At 45.9% G+C, this 26486-nt stretch overlaps 3 protein-coding genes across 9 annotated transcripts in view; 2 read left to right on the forward strand and 1 right to left on the reverse strand.

The window, feature by feature from the left end:
• The window catches only part of EI24 (EI24 autophagy associated transmembrane protein), an 80622-nt gene extending 59405 nt beyond the window's left edge, over positions 1-21217 (reverse strand). Inside the window, exon 1 of the mRNA XM_043500776.1 lies at positions 21024-21217. The gene's annotated coding sequence lies outside the window, so the exon portion shown is untranslated. The remainder of the gene's footprint in view (positions 1-21023) is intronic.
• On the forward strand, positions 4763-14598 carry LOC119846577 (pulmonary surfactant-associated protein C-like). The gene is made up of 6 exons (XM_038380405.2): positions 4763-4887; positions 6088-6225; positions 8119-8256; positions 10848-10964; positions 12764-12883; positions 14412-14598. The coding sequence occupies exons 1-6, from the start codon at positions 4774-4776 to the stop codon at positions 14490-14492; spliced, it is 708 nt and encodes a 235-aa protein (XP_038236333.2). The 5' UTR covers positions 4763-4773; the 3' UTR covers positions 14493-14598.
• The window catches only part of FAM118B (family with sequence similarity 118 member B), a 35878-nt gene continuing 30543 nt past the window's right edge, over positions 21152-26486 (forward strand). For 2 of the 7 annotated variants that reach the window (XM_043500767.1, XM_043500771.1), the window contains exon 1: positions 21190-21427. The gene's annotated coding sequence lies outside the window, so the exon portion shown is untranslated. Of the gene's footprint in view, positions 21428-26486 lie in introns of all 7 variants that reach the window. The other 5 variants (XM_043500768.1, XM_038380957.2, XM_038380958.2 and 2 more) reach the window with 4 other exon arrangements.

A 26486-nucleotide genomic window follows, 5' to 3' on the forward strand; every position in this document is an offset into this window, starting at 1 on the left:
TGAAATTGAGCAATTATGCCAAACACGCAAACCTTATCAAAGTTTCTTCTTGAGACAGGGAATATTAGTTTAAGTCTCTTATTCTGTTAAGGCCTTTTTGATGGGGAAGAAAGGGTTTGTTCAATAGTTTGATTCTGAGTGGGGAATGACTCAGAACATATAAAAAGGAGAGAGGTGATCGGACATAAAAGATGGGGTAATATGGCTTTTGTTGATGTTCTCAGGATCCGGGGCAGCTGGTCAGTCATGGATTGATGCTTGGGCCAAGAGGTTGGCCATGATAGCTGTTGCTCTGGACACCGGTTCAGCTCCCCAGTCTGGGACATCGTCTGGATCAGGGGTGGCCAACCTGAGCCTGACAAGGAGCCAGAATTTACCAATGAGCCACAGTAATACACCAGCAGCCCCCCATCAAGTCCCGCCCCCGCTTCCAGCGCCTCCCACCCACCGGCATCCCCCACCAGTCAGTGCCTCCCCCTCCTTCCCCGCACCTCCCAATCAGCTGTTTAGTGGCGTGCAGGAGGTTCTGGGTGGGAGGGGGAGGAGCAAGGGCATGGCAGGCTCAGGGGAGGGGGCAGAAAGGGGTGGAGTGGGTGCCGGGCCTGTGGCAAAGCCAGGGGTTGAGCAGTGAACACCCCCCAGCACATTGGAAAGGTGGTGCCTGTAGCTCCAGCCCCGGAGTCGGTGCCTATACGAGGAGCCGCATATTAAGAAGAGCTGCATGTGGCTCTGGAGCTACAGGTTGGCCACCCCTGGTCTGGATGGTCTAGGCAGGTCTCTCTCCTTCACTGGTCCTTCTCAGGTGAAGAGACTGGATGGGCAGTCTCATCTTGCCGTGTTGAGGCCTTGAATTCAGGATCAGGTGAAAAGCCAAGAGAGATAGGAGAGGAGGAAGATTGTGAGGGGACAGAAGGGGACACACAAGGGAGGCACAGACAGAGCAGGATCTCACAGATGAGAAGCACTAGCTAAAAGGCAGGTGTGGGAGCAACTGCAAAAAACAATTACAAAGTCCAAATGGGCAGGATGATGGTGGGATGAAGTGAGCAGTTACCAGGGAAATCGTTTCAGAGTAGCAGCCGTGTTAGTCTGTATTCGCAAAAAGAAAAGGAGTACTTGTGGCACCTTAGAGACTAACAAATTTATTGAAGTTGACAGATTTCCACTCTAAATCATGCTTCTAGTGACTCTGAATATTCTTATGAAGTAAACCTGATCCTGATCCTGATGCTCGTGATCTAAACAGGAGGCTCTATGCTTTGTTCTGCCAGAAACACAGCGTGTCAAAGCTGTGCCAATCAGCTGTGTTTTATACAAAGAGTAAGACAGTGTTAAAGTTTCTCTATAGTCTTTCCCCAAATCTTGTAGCATGAATTTGTCACTTTGCCTCCCAGCAGTGTCTTGGGAGTGGATAGGTTTAGTGACATCTTCCTACTTTCATGAGCAAACATAGAATTGAACAGTTTGAACAAAAGTGAAAAAAACCAACTTAAGCTTCACTTACAAAGGACAATATTATGAGAAAAGAAGCATTATGAATGACAATGTGGCTATTTAATGTTGAACCATTAGACTGGTTCTTTAACTGTCCTCTTGTGTTGGTCTGAGACAGTTCAGTAGTATGTTTCTAGGTATTAATTATTGGTTTGATCAAATTTGATATATATATATATATATATATTAGGGCTGATGATTAATTTCAGTTACCTCCTGTGATTAACTCAAAAAAATTAATTGTGATTCAAAAAATTAATCATGATTAATCGCAGTTTTAGTTGGGCTGTTAAACAATAAAATACCAATTGAAATTTATTTAATATTTTTGGATGTTTTTCTACATTTTCAAATATATTGATTTCAACTACTATACAGAGTACAAAGTGCACAGTGCTCACTTTATATTATTATTTTTATTACAAGTATTTGTACTGTAAAAAGATAAAGAAATTGTATTTTTCAATTCACCTCATACAAGTACTGTAGGGCAATCTCTTTATTCTGAAAGTGCAACTTACAAATGTAGGGTTTTTTTGTTACATAACTGCACTCAAAAAAACAAAACAATGTAAAACTTTAGAGCCTACAAGTCTACTCAGTCCTACCTCTTGTTCAACCAATCGCTAAGACAAACAAGTTTGTTTAGATTTACGGGACATAATGCTGCCCATTTCTTATTTACAATGTCACCTGAAAGTGGGAACAGGCGTTTGCATGGCACTTTTGTAGTATTGCACAGTATTTACGAGCCAGATATGCTAAACATTCGTATGCTTAGGCCACCATTCCAGAGGACATGCTTCCATGCTGATGATATTCTTTAAAAAAAAATGTGTTAATTAAATTTGTGACTGAACTCCTTGGGGGAGAATTGTAGGTCTCCTGCTCTATATTTTACCTGCATTCTGCCATATATTTCATGTTATAGCAACCTCTGATGATGACACAGCACATGTTGTTTGTGTTAAGAACACATTCACTGCAGATTTGACAAAACACAAAGAAGGTACCAATGTGAGATTTCTAAAGATAGCTACAGCACCTGACCCAAGGTTTAAGAATCTGAAGTGCCTTGCAAAATCTGAGAAGGATGAGTTGTGTAGCATGCTTTCAGAAGTCTTAAAAGAGCCAAACTTCAATGCGGAAACTACACAACTGAACCACCAAAAAAGAAAATCAACCTTCTGCTGGTGGCATCTGACTCAGATGATGAAAATGAATGAGTGTCAGTCTGCACGGCTTTGGATCGTTATCGAGCAGAACCTGTCATCAGCATGGATGCATGTCCTCTGGAAGGATGGTTTAAGCATGAAGGGATATATGAATCTGCACATAAATATCTTGCGATGTGGGCTGTAACAGTGCCATGCAAACACGTGCTGTCACTTTCAGGTGACATTGTAAACAAGAAACGGGCAGCATTATCTCCTGTAAATGTAAACAAACTTGTTTGTCTGAGCAATTGGCTGAACAAGAAGTAGGACTGAGTGGACTTATAGGCTCTAAAGTTTTACATTGTTTTATTTTTGAATGCAGGTTTTTTTTGTACACAATTCTTCATTTGTAAGTTCAACGTTCATGAAAAAGAGATTGCACTAAATTATTTCTATTGGGTGAATTGAAAAATACTATTTCTTTTGTTTTTTACAGTGCAAATATTTGTAATAAAAATAATAATATAGAGTGAGCACTGTACTCTTTGTATTCTGTGTGGTAATTGAAATCAATATATTTGAAAATGTAGAAAACATCCAAAAATATTTAAATAAATTATATTCTATTATTCTTTAACAGTGTGATTGTGTGATTAATTGCGATTAATTTTTTTAATCGCTTGACAGCCCTAATATAGAGAACTGTTACCCTGGACATGGACAATGGACATGTACTGTATGCAGGACTTGTGAAGATTAAGGGCTTGTCTATATGGGGAGCTATTTCTGATTAACTCCCTGTGTGGACTCTCTTATTCCAAATAGCTTAAGCCACTTTAAAAATGGGTGAAGATAATTTGGAATAAAGCAACCTTATTCTGGAATAAGAGCATCCACACAGAGTTAATTTGTTGACATTTACACTCTACATTTATACCTACCTTAATCCAAATTAACGTTGATGTGTAGACAAGCCCTATATAGAAACAATTTGAAGGGCCAGGTAGCCATGAAGAGGAACATCCACAAGACTCAGTTCTACTCTCATTGAAGTCAGTGGCAGAACTACACAAATTGCCCCACTTGCCCCCCCACACCCCGGGTGGCCCTGGATCCAAAACACTCTGTATTAATGACCTGTCTTCTTCCTTACTTATCACTCACCCAATTTTTGTGTCACCTGCAAACTTTTTCAGGGATGAATATTTGTTTTCTTCCAGGTCATTGAAAAACATATTGAATACCATCTGGCCAAAAACATATCCCTGTGGAACCCCACTAGAAACATACCTGCTCAATGATGAGTCCCCATTTACAATGACATTTTAAGACCTATCAGTTAGCCAGCTTTGAATCCATTTAATGTGTGGCATGTTAATTTTATATCATATAGCTTTGATTAATCAAAATGTTGTGCAGTAACAAGTCTAATGCCTTAAAGAAATCTAAGTATATTACATCAACACAATTACTTTTTATCAACCAAACTTGGTATCTTTTTATTCACCTTACAAATTAGTTTGACATATACCGGTGTTGACATAGATATTTTCCATATACCCACATTGATTGGCATTAACTATATTACCCTCCTTTAATTCTTTATTAATCAAGTCCTGTAGCAGTTGCTTCATTATTTTGCCCAGAATTGATGTCGGCCTATAATCACCTGGGTCATCCCATTTGGCCTTTTAAAATATTGACACCATATTAGCTTTCTTCCAGTCTTCTGGAACTAATTTAGGAAGGTCGGTTGTAGTGGACCTGAGAAGTTCAATCCAGACTGATTGAACCAAGGGGGAACCAATCCCTATGTTAAAGACCCCTCCTGGAGAATACCCTGCAGAAGCCTCCTCTCCTTTAAACACACATTTTAAAGTTCAGCAGAATTTATGTCCAAAATGTGATTCCAGTTGCTTTTTTAAAACCTTCCCAGTTCCCAGATAAGAGATGATTTTATGAGGCTCTTTTAGTAATAAATTTAATATTTTTATAATGGTTTGTTTCTATTATCACGTTTGGACAATCATGAAAAATTCCTGCAGCAACAACAAGGAAGTTCAGGGCTTTAAAAATCATAGCGGGAAAAAGAACACTGGATCTCTGGACACGTTATAAAAGCATGAGAGGGCTCAGGGCTCCTGAGAGGGAAAACTGCTGCCTTGGATTTACAGTGAGGGACAAAAAAATGGATTGCAAAGGCATTACCGAGCTCACCATGCCTGCTCAGCCACCTGTAAGTAACATAATTTTTGCAGTGGTTAGAAGGAATGGGAGACCCCCTGTTTGGTAGAGTGTGTCTTCCAGAAATATTTAATCAATGGCTGTTAGCTAGTGATTTGATCAAAGAAGGAGTTATGTGCAGAGTGTAGTTGTCTCAAATGAATCAGCTTTATGTCACACGCCTTAGGCTGGATAGGAGACTGCAGTCTCTGTCCCCTGGCCATGTTTTTAAACAGCCTGCATTCAACATGATTCTAAGAAAGGAAGAAAGCACATTCCCCAATTAATGTCTCCCAATTGCTAAACCAGGACAATGGTATTTACCCTTACCAGAAACAGGGGGTGTGGGATCTTGTCCCTAGGTTTAGAGAAGATGGTTTGGGGCCAGCTCTGTGCAAAAAAAATGTCCAGGTGGTGGCAGGTGGGTGGCAAGAGGACATGTGGGGTGAATGAGAGGGCCCTTGGGGAGCAGCTGGGAGAAGTTTGGGCTGAAGCAAACTCCGAACATTTCAATGTATGGATTAAATCTAAGATGCCCTTCATGATGGTCGGGAAGAGCACTGGCATTGGCAGCATGTCAGCTCAGCAAGGTGATGCAGGAGACTGAAATGGGGACTTACACATTTTAGACAGTTTTTAAAATTGAATATTTAAAAATGCATGATTTAAATGAGGGCTGGTTTTCACCAGTACGCACGCATTCTAAATATCTTCACTAGAAATTAAACTTTAACATTTAAATACCTTTCTATAAAGTACACTGCTGCCTTCGGTCAGCAACCAGCCCCCTCTGGCCTGGGAAAGCCCTTGGCGTGGACACCCAGAAGATGCTTATCCTGACTGAATGCACAGCCTGTTGTATGTTCTGACTTGAGCATGGCACAATTTAAAGTGAGGCTAGAGAACATACTGCAAATTCAGCTCTGTAAACAAGATGGTTTTGGAGGAGGAATGTTTAGTTTTTGCTTTTGCTACCTCTCTCCAGTTTTATTCCCCTTATTTAGGGCCTAATCCTTTAAAACTTTACGTAGTCCCGCCAAAGTCAGCTGGACTAGTGTGACTGAGAACTACTTATCTGAATAAGGGTTTGCAAGATCAAACCATTTAGTCAAGACTTTACCAGGAACACGTCTCCTATTTCAGATATTTTCACTGCCAGACACACTTTGTAACTGAGAATTATCAATAACACAGGACATTTATTTCTCTTCAGGTTTATAGCTTCATGCCCAAAGTGAGCACAACCCAACAGAGAATCATCCTTGCCTCAGTGGTGGTGATTCTCCTGGGCTTCTTCATAGTTGCCAGCGCTTTGGTGGGAGTTTACCTGACCCAAAACCACACAGAAAAGGTAAGCAGAGAAGCCAGTAGGAAGCTTATGCCATCACTCTTGTTTGTGCAACATGCCTCTGATACATGTCCGGCAATTTCAGCTACAAACTGTTCTCAGAGATACCAGACCTGGCACAAACATGCATTTCTGTCCCTAATGCACATTTACAAATCCTATCAATCATTCTTACATGCAAAGTTTTCACCTTACCAGCTCAAACTGTCCATTTCAGACAGCATGACATAATGATCTAGAAATCATCATGACATCAAGGCACTATTCTTAAGATCAGGTTCATAAACCTCAAAATGTGTCTGAAAGGGCTCTCATATATATTCATATTGTTGAGGGAAAAGCTAATATGTGCAGAGCTGGCACCTTTTGGCGCCAGCCACTGTCTATGCAGCACAGACCGCAGCACATTTGGGGAATCGTTTCGGGCCTTGAAACTGTTCAGCACAGACCGCAGCACATTTGGGGAATCGTTTCAGGCCTTGAAACTGTTGTCCTTCCTGTCTTTGTGGTATGCGAGGCACGTTGTGTAACTGCATGTTCCGTTTTAATGATAAAGTTGTTGACATTCTCAGAACACGAGAAAGCACTCACCAGAGAGTGGCTGAGGATGGGGTGAGGATGGAATTCATTGGTTAAGGGTGCCGATGCACGAGGGCAGCACGCGATGTCAGATGGTATATAAGCTTTGCATAAACTGTATACGGGGTCCCCTCCTGACTAGCGGGGGGGCACCACGCTTGAGCGTAATACATTAAACACAGACTGGAAACTCTGCAGATCTGGACCTGGTTTTTGGTGCCTCAGCCTAAAAACTTGAACCGTGCGTGACCGATCAGGTATAATTCGCAACATATCAAGGCAAGGACTTCTCCAACTTGTCCCTCGGTGGGTGATTTAGCCATGGGTTCCTTGCAGTTTGCATGTGTCATTCTAATCAGCCAGCACTGTTTATACAGATCATGCCTTTACTTTAGAAGTTACATCGAGAACTTCCTTTGAAAGTAGGTACTTTCCCATATTTACACACACAGTATGTGCAATTGTATAGCAGTTCTTGGTTGTAAGAAGTGTTGTAGCACAGTTAAGAAGCAAACTAAGGTAAATCCAGCTCAGTGCCTGGGGAATTTAGCCATGCAAATTGCCATTCAGAGTAAGAGTGGGCAGCCTGGTGCACCACTTTGAAAATTCACCCCTTGTTGGCACAGTAAGCCCCCTGATTCGGTCATAGCTCCTGCTAAACTCAACAGAAACCCTGTAGGCACAGAGCGTGAAATCTGGCTTCTGGCTATAATTTTGCAACCCCACTGAATTATATTTGCCTCTGGGTGTCTTTGTTATTTTTATTCTTGTATTTGTGTGAAATACAGTGGGCCAAACTCTACCCTTGGATGCACGTGCAGGGTCAGATTGTGTTACTCAAGTGGCTACTTAATGAACTGGCATTATCAGCAGCCTTTAAAAAAGGCTGATTCTGCATCTCCTTTCTGTACATGGGTGGACTCCCCGCTGCCTCAGGGTACATCTACACAGCAAAGAAAAACCTGCAGCTTTCCTATGCCAGCTGACTTGACTCCTCGGGCTTGGGCTACAGAGCTGTTTCATTGCTGTGTAGACTTCTGGGGCTTTGGGCCTCTCCCACGCCACAGGGTCCTAGAGCCTGGGCTCCAGCCCAAGCCCAGAAGTCTACACAATAATGAAACAGCCCGGAAGCTCGAACCCGCAAACCTGAGTTGGCTGGCACGGGCCAGCCACGGATTTTTCTTTGCTGTGTAGACATGCCCTCAGGGGCTATGGGTATCTGGAATAAGCCTTTTGGCTCACTGCACTTTCACCCTTCCCTGACCAATATGCTAGGGTCTACAGATGGTATTTCATATCCTGAAATGTTTCTTTGAGGTCCTTGACATGGTCATCCAGGGAAACAAGGGGGAAGAGGAAGAGCAGACGGCCATGGTAAATGAACGGGAGAACGTGGCCGCTTTCCACGTCAGAAAAAAGAAATCCACAACCATAGTTGTGTACAACTATAACCATGTAAGTGCAAGCAAATGGGCTGGAAGAGCTGGATTGTACTGGAAAGAGGAAAAGGTTGAGTTCAGATAATCAACAAGCCAGGGCCGCTTGCGCTTGTGCCAAGAAAGTTCTGTCTTTTCCACTTTGTTCCAGGAATCACAGCTGAGGACCACAATCTTTGCCAGTCTGGTCTCTGATCAGCCTTCCCAATAGAATAAGTTCTTCCATGTTCTTCCAGATTATTGTGCAGGAGACAGTAGCTTTTACTTAGGCAGGGAGACCAGGCAAGGGTGTCCCATTCTGTTATTACTGAACCTATCCTTGGAGCATGCATGATACAAGAGTCTCAATATTTATTATGATTTTTATTTATTTGTATTGTGGTAGCACTTAGCAGCCCCAGTCACAAGCCAGCACCTCATTGTGTGAAGCTCTGTACAAACACAGAACAAAATGACAGTCGATACCCCAAAGGGCTAACAATCTAAGTAAACATACAAAGATTTCATTTAGGCAGCAACAGCCAAATGCTAGCTGTAGATGTGGATGACAGACTAATACTAGTGACTAACCTCAGTATAGCTATATCAAGTTAACTGAAAATTACTGCTGCACACGGCCAGCTCTCAGGGTTTAAAGTTAATATAGAAACATCTCTTCTATGGTCACTTTCAGTTAATCCTTTAAATTGGGTCTCAGTCCCCCTTTACATGTTGACTTTAGGGCTTTGAAGTAGATAATAGAAGTAGAGGATGAATAAATTACATCAAAATGATAAGCATATGCAGGTTTCTTTGTTTAGCTACACAGCTCCTTTCACAGCTCTCCAATGGAGTCTTTTAAAGGCTTAAGTGAAATCCTCAGCAGGTTTTGTCTGATCCAGAGATTCTCAAACTGTGGTCCGTGGACCATCAGTGGTCTGTGAGCTCCATTCAGGTGGCCCGTGGATAGTTCCCTCTAAAGTGCATGCCTGGACGGCTGCATATGAGAGAACGAAGGGCCACGCATCTAATTAGTGGAGACACGCAGGCGTGGCTCAACTAATTAGGTGCCTGGACCCTGAAGAAGACGCACATGTAAAGTGAGGTGGTGGCCTGGGGGGGGGGAAATAGGGGGTAGGTGGGAGGTGGCAGTGGGGCAAGAAAAGGGGATGGGAGGAATCTGGGATGTGCAGGGCTGTGGCGGCCAGAGAAAGAGGCGACTTTCCCCAACTCCAGGGCTGCGGCTGCCAGGGAGAGATGGCCCTCCTTCCCAGCCTCAGCTCTGTAACTGCTGTGGCCGGGAACAGACCCCCATCCTTCCCAGCCCCAGCTCAGGGGCTGCTGCAGCGGGGGAGAGTGGACGCATCCATCGCATTTGAAAGGTAAGACTACTGATATTAAAATATGAGTTGTGTGCTTTTATTTGTAGAACAAAAAATGTTAATTATTATTAAGATTTTAATATAGTGCTTTTATCCAAAGGGCTTTACAATAGTTAGCTAATGGTACAAACAACATTTGGAAAGATCATTAAGTGGTCCGCCGAGACCCTCAGCAATTTTCGAGTGGTCTGCGAACAAAAAAAGTTTGAGAACCACTGGTCTGATTCAAGTCACTAGGATGTTCTGTACCTGCCAGAGCAGGAGGTAGCTTCTCTCTAACTAATTTTAAACTTTACTGAGCTGAAAATTACACCATCACTCCTTATCTGAATGGCCCCAGACGGAGGCAGAAATGCTGGATAAACAAATGTTAAACTAAACACCCGTTCATCGAGTTAGCAGTCTGCGGTTCAGATAGAGTTAAACACAAGTTTGAAACTATTCTAAAACATACATCAAGGGTTTTATATTTCATTTTGAATTTTCAAGTATGAGCCAATTTTGAAAAAGTCATTCTTTTTTGCTCAAAAATAAACTACCATTGAATGAAAAGGAGTCTCCTTTTCACTGACGATCTAAGAGATATTTTCAAAAGCACAAATTTCAAATTTCCTTTCAGATGAAAACCAGTTGCTGTCAAGACACTTGGGGCCAGATTCTTGACCCCACTAAGGCAAAGCAAGCAATCCAGCGCCCTGATCCTTTGTGTAAGGGGGAATTAGCAGGTGGACTAAAGCATAGCGGCTCTTCTCTTATGGAGAAGAGTTCTCAGAAGAAAAGGGATCTCTAAACCCCGTTCATTTTCAGTTGCCTGAGTGGACCCTTGGAGCTGTGGGGCTGGGTATAATTTGGTGCAGCATCCAGGTTTCTCTAATGCCAGAAGTTCCAAGATTAGAGGAATGTAAAGATGGCTTCAAGCTATCTTTTCCTTTATGCTGCTCCTGTGCTGAACAGAAAATTTAGCCCTAAAAGTTTAGAATTTGGCTATTCCCCAAACACCCACGGAAATTCTAGGTTGTGAAATGGCCCTAAATTAAAATGGATGTGTTTGCAGTAAACTTTGTGAAAACTTTTCATAACCTTTGCACGGCTTCTCTGCTGGGGGCATAGGCAAGACCGGGGAAATAAACAATTTCTATACAAGCTTTTACCCAGGGAAATTTCACAGGTTATCCTGTTGGTCAATGAACATTGTAAACTTTATTTCTTGCAAGTGCCTACTACTGACGTTTTGGATGTTTGCTTGTAGGGTCTAATAGGTCTCAGAATCACCAACAGTAAAAAATGTTTTGTGATGAAGATGGATAAACTCAACATACCAAGCTTGGATGAAATTTCCAGAGATCTCCCAAATTTTAACGCCAAAGTAAGGTTCACAAGTCTGGGCTATTATCACAGTGTTGTATTACTTACTTGTAGATTTTGATTGAAAGCAACAAATTTTAAACTTGGGGTGCCAAACTCCTGGCCTACTTACAGTATTTATCTAGCCTCCCTGAAAGAATCAGATTAGGTAGTATATAAGATTTCATATTTTTAAAGTTATATTTCCAGCCTGTATGTCTTGAAAATAAACTTTCAGAATATAATAACACTCTCGTTGACTGAAGCAGCTCTAAGAGAGAGCTAAACTGCTCCAAATTCATCTTGGTGGGCAGTTAACCCTGAAGCCTAACGATCATCTAGGGACAATTTCCAAGTAACCTAAATGTACAAATTTAGCTAATTTGTGCCCACAATTATATAGGGATACTAAATAACTGCATGTACAAATGACCAAATAAATGAAGGGAGGAGATTATTCTAAAAGTACCTTGTATCATTTTCCCCACTGAGTAATACTGGATGCAAGAGTAACTAGAATATAAGATTCATATTTATTCTACCCTCAATCATTTGCAAGCCTCCTAGGGGACAGCAGTGGCCAATCTGGTTTAGATCCTTGACACTAACTTCATAGACCCAGTCCACAGTCCATAACTTAAATTGTACTCTGGCCCCCTCCACAGACCAAGCTGGACACCTTATTTTAGAACCCACCTTGCCCCTGAAAGTGAGTTTCTGAATTACAGTTGGATACACTGAGTGCACCTGGATTCCCCAGACAACTGGTGGAATGGCCAGTGCCATACTCTCTACGATGTCTCTGAATGACACTAGCTGTTTGCTATATAGGGCTCAAATCAGAAACTCAAGATAGCTGTCTACAAATGTGCTTTCAAAGGCATTTTCCCCATTAAATACAGGCTGTATTCAGCAGGATGGTTAAGGAGCTGCTGCACTCTCTGCTGTTACCAAGAGATTCTGCTCTTGGCATACTTGGACACAAAATTCTCTCACCTCAGCCTCTTAGGGTACATCAACACTGTGTTTTACAACCTCGGCAGTGAGTGTCAGAACCTGGGTCTACAGATTTAGGCTTGCATTGCAGCAGTGTAGATGTTGCGGCTCGGGCTCTGAAATCCACCTTCCTCCCCAGGCTTCAGAGCCTGAGCCTGAACATTTACACTGCTGCTTTCAGTGGCATGGCACAAGCCCTGTGAGCCAGAGTCTGTAGACCCAGGCTTTGAGACTCGCTGCCAGGGGTTTTAAAATGCAGTGCAGACATGCCCTTACTTTCATGGCCCTTTTATGTCCCCTCCCTCTGACAGAACCTCGGGATAATGTTAGAGATGGATTATTGAACTGCAGTCCCTGGGAACCCAGTGATGTCTGACTTTGGGGGTGAGGGAGGGGAGCTGGATGAATCTCATAGGACTCACAGTGGTGTCAATCATCCACCAAGGTTCTGCTTACAGTTCAATAGCTTACTTCTCATTTTAAAAATCTGTGAAAAATTGACCAAGGCCCCTGTCCTGCCCTGCAGGGGAAGGTATCCCCTGGTAGCTGGGGACACTAGATCGAATTGCTGAAGCCCAGATGTGTGGCAGCCCAATGTTCTGCACTTGGCTGGATATCATGGTCCTGGGTGTGAAAGACAGTTCTTGTGACTTTGAGAGGGATTTACTTCTAGCTAACAAAACTGTGCTCCACAGTTGCGTGAGGAAAGCTACAGAACATTTCCACTGACTCGAGCTCTACTTGGTTTCTTGCTTGCTGGTATCAAGCACCAACGCTTGTACCTTGCTCATATGAAGGGCTAGACTGTGGCAACTTCTTTTCCAGCAGGTCTCTGGAGACAAAATGTCTTACAGCTTCACAGAGGCGGAACCGGCTGACCGCACTACACTGGGAACAACTCTGAATATTCTCTGCAGCGACATCCCCATCTACTGGGCTCTGCCTGTGAATGTCAGTTTCCTTTTCATTTCTTTTTGCAAATACAGACTAACACGGCTGCTACTCTGAAACTTTTCATTTTAGATTCATTAGGAGAGGGATAAAAGGTTAAGTCAAAACTCTCCTGAGTCAATCAATGTGGCTCCCCTCCTTCCCTGACTTGCTAGGCATGCAGCTTCCAGGGCATTTCAGTGGAGTCAGAAAAGGAGAGAATTCCATACCTGAAGCCAAAGTGGAAGAACGTTTCAGTAATAAACCATCCAACCACACCCTAACCTGCCACTGCTAAGCAGAATGTCATGATCTGGGGGTTCAGCACACTCAGTACCTGGACATTCACTCTGCAACATCATCACGTCATGACCTACCTGATTCAAGCCTGTCTCAGGACAGAAGGTGCTCCCTTATTCAACTAGCACTCGCTTTCCATCCACACCCCACGGGTAGGCGCACAAAGCGTGGGGTTCCTCTGGGCTGGTGTTACAAGGTCATGATGTTTGTGTCATAAGATTCACATGCACCTGTAGCAACACAGTTGATGGGAAGTGGGGCATCACCACACCATGTGGCTAGAACCAGAATCCAACCCTACTCCAAAGAGTCAAAAGCTTAGTTCAGCACTGCCCATAACACTTTGGCTTTGAAGAGGTGGATGTAAGTGAGTTGAATATGCCTAAAGCAAAGCCTCATGTGGACTGACATTTTGGGAGAGTTGCATCATTTATCCAGAGCAGAAAGTGAGGAGCCTGGATGGCCCAGAATGCTGATAAGAAGCTGATCTAGGGTGGATGGCCTGCTCAATCCTAATTTTGATAGGGGTTCCATCTTGTAAGGCCCACAGGGTATGAAAATCATCCTAGATTGCCATGGGATCTGATGCAAAGCATAGTACAAGACTGGGAAGTATGAAGATCGCAGTTAAGAGAAGCAAAGACTGATCTGAAGTCTCATTCGCAGTAGGCAGGATGAACAGGCCTTAGGGGGAGGTGAATTAAACATTTGGAGAGTAAATAATTTGCATCTGGCAGGTTAGAGTTGCCCCACCCCATTATTTCTGTGACCTGTGTTTGCAAGTTATTAAAAGCATCCTACATTTTCCTTAGGGCCAATGTTTGCTTGCCCTGCCCTGGCTATGTAATATCATACCACACTCAACCATGCTTATGATGTGATCACTATCCAAGACGTCAAGGTTTAAAAGATGGTAATGGTAGGCTGTGATTCACACACTGGATTTCAGTTTGCACCCAAACTAATTAACCTCCCTGCTTCTGGATCAGAGTATGAGTATGGGTTTGGTATTCATCCGATGGATCACACGTAACATTTCTTGTCACTATCTAACCTTGACAGCACAGTCTTGAAAATAAGTTTTGTGACTCATCCCACAAATTTGTTTTTTGAAAGGTAGTTGCGTTTAATGTTATTTATGGTAATTCAGCCATGCTCCATCACTTGATATGAATAACCAGGTGGAGCAAAATGGAAACAGTTGGTAGGAGTTCTTTGAGTTTCTCCTTTGTTTTGCCCCCAGCGCAAGATCCAAGGAAACTGCAGTAGTTCTGTCCTCTTGGCTCCCCATTGTGATTCTTTAGCTCTTTGTTTCTGCTTTTGATCTGAAATCTCAAGTTATTGTGTGAATTATGCCTACTCGTCAGCACAGACCGCAGAGTCTTGGATGAGGCAAGCATCAGAATAAAAACAATTTTTATAACTTTTTGTACTGGTTTCAGAGTAGCAGCCGTGTTAGTCTGGATTCGCAAAAAAGAAAAGGAGTACTTGTGGCACCTTAGAGACTAACAAATTTATTTGAGCATAAGCTTTTGTGAGCTACAGCTCACTTCATCGGATGCATTCGGTGGAAAATATAGTGGGGAGATTTATATACACACACAGAGAACATGAAACAATGGGTTTTATCATACACACTGTAAGGAGAGTGATCACTTAAGATGAGCTATTACCAGCAGGTGTGGGGGGGGGGGGGGGGGGAAGAAGGAAAACCTTTTGTGGTGATAATCAAGGTGGGCCATTTCCAGCAGTTAACAAGAACATCTGAGGAACAGTGGGGGTGGGATGGGGGAGAAATAACATGGGGAAATAGTTTTATTTATGTAATGACTCATCCACTCCCAGTCTCTATTCAAGCCTAAGTTAATTGTATCCAGTTTGCAAATTAATTCCAATTCAGCAGTCTCTCGTTGGAGTCTGTTTTTGAAGTTTTTTTATTGAAGGATAGCCACTCTCAGGTCTGTAATCGTGTGACCAGAGAGATTGAAGTGTTCTCCAACTGGTTTTTGAATGTTATAATTCTTGACATCTGATTTGTGTCCATTCGTTCTTTTACGTAGAGACTGTCCAGTTTGACCAATGTACATGGCAGAGGGGCATTGCTGGCACATGATAGCATATATCACATTGGTAGATGCGCAGGTGAACGAGCCTCTGATAGTGTGGCTGATGTGATTAGGCCCTATGATGGTGTCCCTTGAATAGATATGTGGACAGAGTTGGCAACGGGCTTTGTTGCAAGGATAGGTTCCTGGGTTAGTGGTTCTCGTGTGTGGTTGCTGGTGAGTACTTGCTTCAGGTTGGGGGGCTGTCTGTAAGCAAGGACAAACTTCCTCATGGCTGGACTTTACAAAAACTAGACAAGCCATCTACAACACACACTTTGCTTCTCTACAAAAGAAAAAGGACACTAAACTCTCGAAACTACTACATGCTGCAAGGGGTCACAACAGTGGTTCCCTTAACCCACCCAGCAATATTGTTAATCTGTCCAACTATACTCTTAGCCCAGCAGAAGAATCTGTCCTATCTCGGGGTCTCTCCTTTTGCCCCTCCACCCCCACGAACATGATACAGTTCTGTGGTGACCTAGAATCCTATTTTCGACGTCTCCGACTCAAGGAATATTTCCAACACACCTCTAACCAACATATTAACCCACAGGGACCTTCCTACCAACACTACAAAAAGAAGGATTCTGGGTGGATTCCTCCTGAAGGTCGAAACAACAGACTAGACTTCTACATAGAGTGCTTCTGCTGACGTGCACGGGCTGAAATTGTGGAAAAGCAGCATCACTTGCCCCATAACCTCAGCCGTGCAGAACACAATGCCATCCACAGCCTCAGAAACAACTCTGACATCATAATCAAAAAGGCTGACAAAGGAGGTGCTGTCGTCATCATGAATAGATCGGAATATGAACAAGAGGCTACTAGGCAGCTCTCCAACACCACTTTCTACAAGCCATTACCTTGTGATCCCACTGAGGGTTACCAAAAGAAACTACAGCATTTGCTCAAGAAACTCCCTGAAAAAGCACAAGAACAAATCCGCACAGACATACCCCTGGAACCCTGACCTGGGGTATTCTATCTGCTACCCAAGATCCATAAACCTGGAAATCCTGGACGCCCCATCATCTCAGGCATTGGCACTCTGACAGCAGGATTGTCTGGCTATGTAGACTCCCTCCTCAGGCTCTACGTTACCAGCACTCCCAGCTATCTTCAAGAGACCACTGACTTCCTGACCATCGGTGATCTTCCTAAAAACACCATCCTAGCCACTATGGATGTAGAAGCCCTCTACACCAACACTCCACACAAAGATGGGCTACAAGCCGTCAGGAACAGTATCCCCGATAATGTCACGGCTAACCTGGTGGCTGAACTTTGTGACTTTGTCCTCACCCATAATTATTTCACATTTGGGGACAATGTAAACCTTCAAATCAGCAGCACTGCGATGGGTACCCGCATGGCCCCACAGTATGCCAACATTTTTATGGCTGACTTAGAACAACGCTTCCTCAGCTCTCGTCCCCTAATGCCCCTACTCTACTTGCGCTACATTGATGACATCTTCATCATCTGGACCCATGGAAAAGAAGCCCTTGAGGAATTCTACCATGATTTCAACAATTTCCATCCCACCATCAACTCAGCCTGGACCAGTCCACACAAGAGATCCACTTCCTGGAAACTATGGTGCTAATAAGTGACGGTCACATAAACACCACCCTATATCAGAAACTTACTGACCGCTATTCCTACCTACATGCCTCTAGCTTTCATCCAGATCACACCACACGATCCATTGTCTACAGCCAAGCGCTACGATATAACCGCATTTCCTCCAACCCCTCAGACAGAGACAAACACCTACAAGATCTCTATCATGCATTCTTACAACTACAATACCCACCTGCTGAAGTGAAGAAACAGATTGACAGAGCCAGAAGAGTACCCAGAAGTCACCTACTACAGGACAGGCCCAACAAAGAAAACAACAGAACGCCACTAGCCATCACCTTCAGCCCCCAACTAAAACCTCTCCAACGCATCATCAAGGATCTACAACCTATCCTGAAGGACGACCCATCACTCTCACAGATCTTGGGAGACAGACCAGTCCTTGCTTACAGACAGCCCCCCAATCTGAAGCAAATACTCACCAGCAACCACACACCATACAACAGAACCACTAACCCAGGAACCTATCCTTGCAACAAAGCCCGTTGCCAACTCTGTCCACATATCTATTCAGGGGACACCATCATAGGGCCTAATCACATCAGCCACACTATCAGAGGCTCGTTCACCTGCGCATCTACCAATGTGATATATGCCATCATGTGCCAGCAATGCCCCTCTGCCATGTACATTGGCCAAACTGGACAGTCTCTACGTAAAAGAATGAATGGACACAAATCAGACGTCAAGAATTATAACATTCAAAAACCAGCTGGAGAACACTTCAATCTCTCTGGTCACTCGATCACAGACCTAAGAGTGGCTAAACTTCAACAAAAAAGCTTCAAAAACAGACTCCAACGAGAGACTGCTGAATTGGAATTAATTTGCAAACTGGATACAATTAATTTAGGCTTGAATAGAGACTGGGAATGGATGAGTCATTACACAAAGTAAAACTATTTCCCTATGGTATTTCTCTCTCCCACCCCACCCCCCACTGTTCCTCTGATATTCTTGTTAACTGCTGGAATTAGCCTACCTTGCTTGTCACCATGAAAGGTTTTCCTCCTTTCCCCCCCCTGCTGCTGGTGATGGCTTATCTTAAGTGATCACTCTCCTTACAGTGTGTATGATAAACCCATTGTTTCATGTTCTGTGTGTGTGTGTATATAACTCTCCTCTGTTTTTTCCACCAAATGCATCCGATGAAGTGAGCTGTAGCTCACGAAAGCTTATGCTCTAATAAATTTGTTAGTCTCTAAGGTGCCACAAGTACTCCTTTTCTTTTTGCAAATACAGACTAACACAGCTGCTACTCTGAAACTCTCTAGAGAGGAATGCCCCTCAGCCCTGAAGCCTTCATCACCAGTTTCTATAAAAGTTGCTCTGACGTCTGACATCAAACCATACAAGAAAAATTCACCAACATTTCTGAGAGATTAAACAAAGGAAAAAACTACTTCCACCCGCATAGCGAAGCTCATTAAGGCTCAGAATCATAAATGTCCCCAGACCAGGAAGACTTTCAGTTTTCTGCAGACCAATATCCATCATTAATAATCTGAAGACAGCACTCTTTGTCTAATGCAGGAGAAACTATCTCCAGTATTGCAAATGCCCACCAGTTATAGATTTTGGCACCTGAAGGATAAGTTCTCACTATGAGAGAAGCTCCTTCATTCCTATGATTTTCAGGGCTGCCCTGATGCAGTAGGTCTTCTCTGACTGCCCTCCCTTCCTTGCCTCCAGCTAACCCCAGCCATTATTGTCTGGTCGTGATCTGCCACTGCTCTACGCTGGGTTGTAGGAGGCTGGGGAAGAGCTACTATATTTCTGGCAGAGGTGTGGGACACAGGGGGGAATCAGAGAATTTCTACTTCTTGGAAAAGTCCAGTGTTTTTACTGTAACATTATTACTTACATGAGTGACTAAGTTATGCATAGAAACGGTCATGATAAGTGTCATTTTGAACATTACAAATAGTTTCAATACTTAATATTTTGAAGTGTTAATGGCTAACCCTGGTTAAAATCCTATTGTAAAAGGGGCAAGTCATAGTTTTAACATATTAATTGTTTGAGAACTATTTACCTAGTGTAGATGTGGCTAATATTTCAATAACTCCCACTCCCTTTTATTGACCAAAAAGGAACCATTAAATGCCTTTTCCTCCATATGAAACAGAAACATTGCTTGAGACAGATTGCTATGTCATGGATTCACAGTGTGTGGGCTATGCTCTGGCCTTTAAACTGGCTGCTGGGGTTAACCCTGTAGTGTGCCAAACCCCCAAGGGTCACCCTTTTCCATAAGGATAGGCCATGTGGCTTCAACATCTCCAAAACAGGGTCTTCACGCTCCAACACTCCTGTTTCTTGCTATGAGCTCTGTAAAGCAAGTCTGACTGAGGTAGGCTCCTGTTCAGACTTTTTACTCCCTTTAGGGGTCAATGTAAATCAGTAATTGCAGCAATTCAAAGTAGACTTTTCCAAAACAGGGTAGGTTCACACGCTACTATTAGGAAGATTATTCATTCACAAACCTAAAGTCATCTCTCAGACAGAATGAGGGAAAGAAGCGAGCATCCTGAATATCTTAAAATAAGTTCCTTACGTTCCTAATTTATATTGTTTTTAAATATTTAAGGAACCTAAAAAATTGTTATAGGCTCCTCAAAGAGGAAATGGTATTATCCATATAACCCTGTAGCTCACGAAAGCTTATGCTCTAATAAATTTGTTAGTCTCTAAGGTGCCACAAGTACTCCTTTTCTTTTTGCGAATACAGACTAACACGGCTGCTACTCTGAAACCATCCATATCACAGTGTACCAAAACTAAAAAAAGGCAGCTTTTCACCTTCCTGAGAAAATCAGACTAGATCTCCTAAGAAAGACAATTTAGTTCCAATATGATGAGTAAGACAACATTTTTACATATTCAACAAGTGTCATTCCTAGCATTCATTTAAAATGATTTCATTGCTCATCTTGCTGTTTGCAAGGACAAGGTTGCATATACTTACTCAGTGTAAGCACTTGGCCCCCATACTGAAGTGGGAGATATTTAAACAGACCAAGTATAATCACTTTGTAAGGACTGAGATGTTTTATTTATTTATTTTTAAGAACTACATATCCTTAATTAAACACACACATCTAAAACAAAGGGTAGCATAAGTAATGTTGCTAGAACTCTTTTACCCCAGTACTGTAGAAGACGCTGCCATTACCACGGCTAGCACAGTAGGTTCTGCAATTACCACAGCCTAAGCAAATGCTGGTTTCAGAGTAGCAGCCGTGTTAGTCTGTATTCGCAAAAAGAAAAGGAGTACTTGTGGCACCTTAGAGACTAACAAATTTATTAGAGCATAAGCTTCAAATGCATCCGATGAAGTGAGCTGTAGCTCACGAAAGCTTATGCTCTAATAAATTTGTTAGTCTCTAAGGTGCCACAAGTACTCCTTTTCTTTAAGCAAATGCTGTTTGCAAGGTATCGTTTATCATATTACTCCTTCATCTGTTTCATCAGTCAACGACTCTGGAACGCAACAGCCACGCCCGGTGCTTTTCTAGTACTCTTGCTGCCACACTCCCACATCTTGTGTGGTTTTTTGTAGCAAGCCTTCAGGTCTCAGAGCTTGCATAGGATTTCCATCCAAGCCCCTATCTGTACTTTAACCAGCGGGCTGCGCAGAGTTTCCTTGGTTTCACCTCGCTCCGCAGCCTGGCCAGGAGGGTGCCGGCGAGCCTTGCCCAGGTTTCGGGGGGCAGGGAGGGCATGACACGAGGACTAGACCAGCTCAGCTGGGGACTAGGCCTGAGTTATTTGTTTTCACACCCAACATAGCAGGTCACCAGCAACTGCCCATGGGGAGGATGACTGGAGAAAAGCTGGGTCCCCCACTCAGCCCTTGGCCCGAGGGGGACCCCAGGCAGGCCAGGGGCCAAGCCCTGAAACAGCAGCACAAAGGCCCCTCATGGGCCCCAAAAAACAAACAGCGCCACTACTAACTTCCTTCGCAGGAAGGTGACTGACTAACGTCGCTCGAGGCTCCCTTTATATAGCCCATGAAACATCGCGAGAAGACAGAGGGCGCGAGGAAAGAGCTGGTTCGCGCCGAGCCGGAGTTCTCGCGGTATTTCCCCCTCACCTACCTAGGCGGGCGGGGTCTTGAGGGAGGAGCGGAGCCCACGCACGAGGCCCTGCCCAGACAGGCCTAGAGCTCTGCAACCCGCCCCCTTGCCGCAAATAGACCAATGGAAAGTGCGGGGAGGAGCCGAAGGGACACACCCCTTGAGGCTCCCCGGGTCGGCTTTTCTCACCCCTCCGCCTGGGCAGGAGAGCGAGGCGGGCTCTGGGCGTGCGCCTGCGCAGAACGGCCAGCAGAGGGCGGGACGAGCTCCGCGCGTGCGCACGGGAAGGAGTGGCGTTTGTGACGCGCCTCCGCGGTAAGGAATGCGAGGCGGGTGTAACGCGCTTGCGCCGGCAGCGGCTGCTGGTGGGCGGCGGGCGGCGGTTCCCTGCGGGCTGGTAGCAGCGGCCGGGGCGCCACAGCCAGGTGAGTTCGCGGCGCAGCCCGGCCGGGCAGGGTAGTGGGGACCCTTCTGCGCTGCTGTCCTGCGGCCGGCGCGGCTCTTCCAGCCCTCTGGGGCGGCGGCTGGTAGCCGGGCTTGGCAATGCTGCATGGCCATTCCTCACCTAGCACTGACATGCAGCCCCCTCTGGGGCGGCGGGCGGCAGCTGGTACCCGGCATGACAATGCTGCATGGCCATTCCTCACCTAGCACTGACATGCAGCCCCCTCTGGGGCGGCGGGCGGCAGCTGGTACCCGGCATGACAATGCTGCATGGCCATTCCTCACCTAGCACTGACATGCAGCCCCCTCTGGGGCGGGGGGCGGCGGCTGGTACCCGGCATGACAATGCTGCATGGCCATTCCTCACCTAGCACTGACATGCAGCCCCCTCTGGGGCGGCGGGCGGCGGCTGGTACCCGGCATGACAATGCTGCATGGCCATTCCTCACCTAGCACTGACATGCAGCCCCCTCTGGGGCGGCGGGCGGCAGCTGGTACCCGGCATGACAATGCTGCATGGCCATTCCTCACCTAGCACTGACATGCAGCCCCCTCTGGGGCGGCGGGCGGCAGCTGGTACCCGGCATGACAATGCTGCATGGCCATTCCTCACCTAGCACTGACATGCAGCCCCCTCTGGGGCGGCGGGCGGCGGCTGGTACCCGGCATGATAATGCTGCATGGCCATTCCTCACCTAGCACTGACATGCAGCCCCCTCTGGGGCGGCGGGCGGCAGCTGGTACCCGGCATGACAATGCTGCATGGCCATTCCTCACCTAGCACTGACATGCAGCCCCCTCTGGGGCGGGGGGCGGCGGCTGGTACCCGGCATGACAATGCTGCATGGCCATTCCTCACCTAGCACTGACATGCAGCCCCCTCTGGGGCGGCGGGCGGCAGCTGGTACCCGGCATGACAATGCTGCATGGCCATTCCTCACCTAGCACTGACATGCAGCCCCCTCTGGGGCGGCGGGCGGCGGCTGGTACCCGGCATGACAATGCTGCATGGCCATTCCTCACCTAGCACTGACATGCAGCCCCCTCTGGGGCGGCGGGCGGCAGCTGGTACCCGGCATGACAATGCTGCATGGCCATTCCTCACCTAGCACTGACATGCAGCCCCCTCTGGGGCGGCGGGCGGCAGCTGGTACCCGGCATGACAATGCTGCATGGCCATTCCTCACCTAGCACTGACATGCAGCCCCCTCTGGGGCGGCGGGCGGCGGCTGGTACCCGGCATGATAATGCTGCATGGCCATTCCTCACCTAGCACTGACATGCAGCCCCCTCTGGGGCGGCGGGCGGCGGCTGGTACCCGGCATGACAATGCTGCATGGCCATTCCTCACCTAGCACTGACATGCAGCCCCCTCTGGGGCGGCGGGCGGCGGCTGGTACCCGGCATGACAATGCTGCATGGCCATTCCTCACCTAGCACTGACATGCAGCCCCCTCTGGGGCGGCGGGCGGCAGCTGGTACCCGGCATGACAATGCTGCATGGCCATTCCTCACCTAGCACTGACATGCAGCCCCCTCTGGGGCGGCGGGCGGCGGCTGGTACCCGGCATGACAATGCTGCATGGCCATTCCTCACCTAGCACTGACATGCAGCCCCCTCTGGGGCGGCGGGCGGCGGCTGGTACCCGGCATGACAATGCTGCATGGCCATTCCTCACCTAGCACTGACATGCAGCCCCCTCTGGGGCGGTGGGCGGCGGCTGGTATCCGGCTTGGCAATGCTGCATGGCCATTCCTCACCTAGCACTGACATGCAGCCCCCTCTAAGGCGGGGGGGGGCGGCAGGTGGTACCCGGGCTTGGCAATGCTGTATGGCAATTGCTCACCTACCATTGAAATGCAGCCCCCATCCTAGCTGACACTTGCGTGCCAGCAAATCTTTGTTGTGTTGACCAGGCCTCCCTGAAAGACCTTGTCTTCACTAGGAAAAAGGTGTTTTTTTAAACATGTTGGCTAATCCTTGTTAAAATCCTGGTGTAAATTGGCAAGGAATAGTTTGAACGTGTTAGTTCAAGGACTGTTTTCCTAATGTAGATGTGACCATTGGTTAGTGTTTTAATAACTCCCCCTCCCTTTTGCTGACCAAGAAAGGACTGATAAATGCTACTTCTAGTATATGAGGGGTAGAAACCTTGCTTGAGACAGGTTTCAGAGAATAAAATAAATAAATTTTGTTAGTCTGTAAGCTGCCACAAGTACTCCTTTTCTTTTTTGCTTGAGACAGTTTGCTGTGTCATGGATTCACAGGGTCTGGACTATCTTCTGGCCCTTAAACAGTGTGCTGGGAGTTACCTGTTAGTGTGCCAGACTCTAAAAGGTCACACTTTTTTCCATGAAGATAGGCCATGTGGCTTCAATACCTTGGAGACTGAATTTTCGGGCTCCAACACACCTGTTTCTCACCATGAGTACTGCACAGTGAATCTGACTGTGCAGATAGACTCCTGTTCAGAGACTTTTTACCTGTTTTAGGTACCGATGCACATCAGTATTTGAAGTGACATCAAGCAGCCTTTTCCAAACCAGAGCAGGGTTTGAATCTGTTGCAATGCAGCATCTAGAACAGGGGTGGGCAAACTTTTTGGTCCGAGGGCCACGTTGGGGTGGGGAAATTGCTTGCAGGACCATGAATGTAGGGCTGGGGCAGGGGGTTGGGGTTTGAGAGGGAGTGCGGTGTGCAGGAAGGGGCTCAGGGCAAGGGATTGGGGCACAGGAGGGGTACGAAGGGGCTCAGAGAAGGGGGTTGGGATGCAGGAGGGGGTGCACAGTGTGGAAGGGGGCTCAGGGCATGGGTGCAGAGTGCGGGAGGGGGCTTAGGGCAGGGGGTTGGGGTGCAAGGTGCAGCAGGGGGTTTAGGGGATTAGGGTGCAGGGTGCAGCAAGGGGCTCAGAGCAGGGGATTGGGGCACAGCAGGAGGAGGGGGCGCAGAAGGCTCGGTGTGCCTGTGGGTACTTCCACTGAAGCTCCCATTGGCCACGGTTTCCCGTTCCCGGCCAATGGGAGCTTTGGGGGAGGTATCTACAGGCAAGAACAGCGTGCTGAGCCCTCTGCCCTCCCTCCCCCATTGGCTGCAGGGATGTGGCACTGGTGAATGGTGCGGTGCCACGTGGGTGGCAAATCTGCGGGCCGCATCCAAAGCTCTGAGGGGCTGGATCTGGCCTGCGGGTCGTGGTTTGCCCACCCCGATCTAGAAGTTCTTAACTTTTGCTTCTGTATGCTAACCTAAGGCAGAGTTTGCACTGGCAAAAGCTGGGTCTCCACCAAGCCATCCTTCTGCAGAATTCATTTCTGTTCTCTCTGTCCCTTTGCATTTTGAGTCCCATGAGACTGCTCTGTTTGTGAGAACCCTGAATGAGAGCTGCTGTGTATCTGTGAATACTTCTTATTGCAGGTTCCTGATATCTCCAGTCCATTGTCCTTCTGCTGCCAAATCACACTGAGTTCAGCCTGTCTGGGCATTCCATTGTTAAGTATTAATGTTCAGTCCTTGGCGTTCTCATGGTTTTTTCTGGATCTTCGATCAATATGTTGATTCCAGACAGCTCTTGATGATGCCTTCATCTCACCTCAATCAGCTGTGGGACCCAAACACCTCATGTCTCTCCTCTGTTCCAGGAGAAGTGTTTTCATTCCTCTGCATTCAGTAGGTAACAATACCAAATCAAATGGCTCAACCGAGACTCCTATTATTCATAAAAATATTATAGAAAGCTCCCACTTTCGTCACTCTCTGCTGTTCCCAGCTGACATCTTGAACTTGGATCCCAGCCCAGTTCTCTACCACTAGACCATGGGCTTACCCCTTTTTTGACTTCCTTGCATATTGAGGTGTTTCTGTTACTTATTCAGAGATGTCCTTCCCATTGTCCATGACCAAAATAATATTCTGGTCTTGAGCTAAAGATGATCGCCAATTGTTCAGTGATAGACCTGCTTTTGGTAAGATGTGTTGCTCTGTAAGCCCCTTATTGTCTTCTCTCCAGAAAGTGGAGATCTTCCATACCCACTGCTCCTAAGTGAACATACAAAGGAAATTTGATGGATTAGTGTAATACAGGTTAAGTTTCAGTTGTTAGGTTTTCAGTGTTCTTAGAAAATTTGAAATCTGACTGTTCTGGTTTAACCTGAATCTAATGATTTCTTCCTCTCATGGGATTTGGTAGTCTGTGGAACCTGTCCTCATCCTTTGATCTCACACACAAAGAACTCACTTTAAAATATTGGCAGTGTCTGATTGTTATGCCACTAGCTTCCTTGTTCTGTCTCTGTAGGCCCTGCAGCTCTTGTTCTCTACTATACCGTCTGATGCAATCTTGCTTCCATCTTACCCCTTTGTTTGTTAAAAATACTCATTCTGTAAACTTAAAATCCTCTTTTTGGGTTGCATACTCGTAGTTTTTGGCTGATTGGTGTCATAAACTTTTTTTTACTGTATGTGCAGTCCTAGACCAGAAAGCCTCCATGCCTCCTATTTACTGATTTCTCTTCCTCTGTCAGAGTAGCAGCCGTGTTTGTCTGTATTCGCAAAAAGAAAAGGAGTACTTGAGCCACCTTAACCCTGGTCTACGCTAGGCGTTGAGGTCAAATTTAGCAGCGTTAAATCGACTGTAACCCTGCACCCGTCCACATGACGAAGCCCTTTTTTCGACTTAAAGGGCTCTTAAAATCGATTTCCTTACTCCACCCCCGCCAAGGAGATTAGTGCTGAAATCGGTTTTGCTGGGTGGAATTTGGGGTACTGGGGACGCAATTAGATGGTATTGGCCTCCGGGAGCTATCCCAGAGTGCTCCATGGTGACCGCTCTGGACAGCACTCTCAGATGCACTGACCAGGTAGATAGGAAAAGGCCGGCGAACTTTTGAATTTCAATTTCCTGTTTGGCCCGTGTGGCAAGCTGCAGGTGACCATGCAGACCTCATCAGCAGAGGTGACCATGATGGAGTCCCAGAATCACAAAAGAGCTCCAGCATGGACCGAACGGGGGGTACGGGATCTGATCGCTGTATAGGGAGAGGAAT

This window comes from Dermochelys coriacea, chromosome 22 (assembly GCF_009764565.3).
Source record: "Dermochelys coriacea isolate rDerCor1 chromosome 22, rDerCor1.pri.v4, whole genome shotgun sequence".
Classification (NCBI taxonomy): Eukaryota; Metazoa; Chordata; order Testudines; family Dermochelyidae; genus Dermochelys; species Dermochelys coriacea.

Excerpts from the sequence above, each read along its gene's own strand:
- LOC119846577 (XM_038380405.2), top strand. The coding sequence starts at position 4,774 with ATGAGAGGGCTCAGGGCTCCTGAGAGGGAAAACTGCTGCCTTGGATTT. Across the intron at positions 6,226-8,118 it reads CCCAAAACCACACAGAAAAG|GTCCTTGACATGGTCATCCA; the intron begins GTAAGCAGAGAA and ends TGTTTCTTTGAG. Across the intron at positions 12,884-14,411 it reads CCATCTACTGGGCTCTGCCT|CGCAAGATCCAAGGAAACTG; the intron begins GTGAATGTCAGT and ends TTTTGCCCCCAG.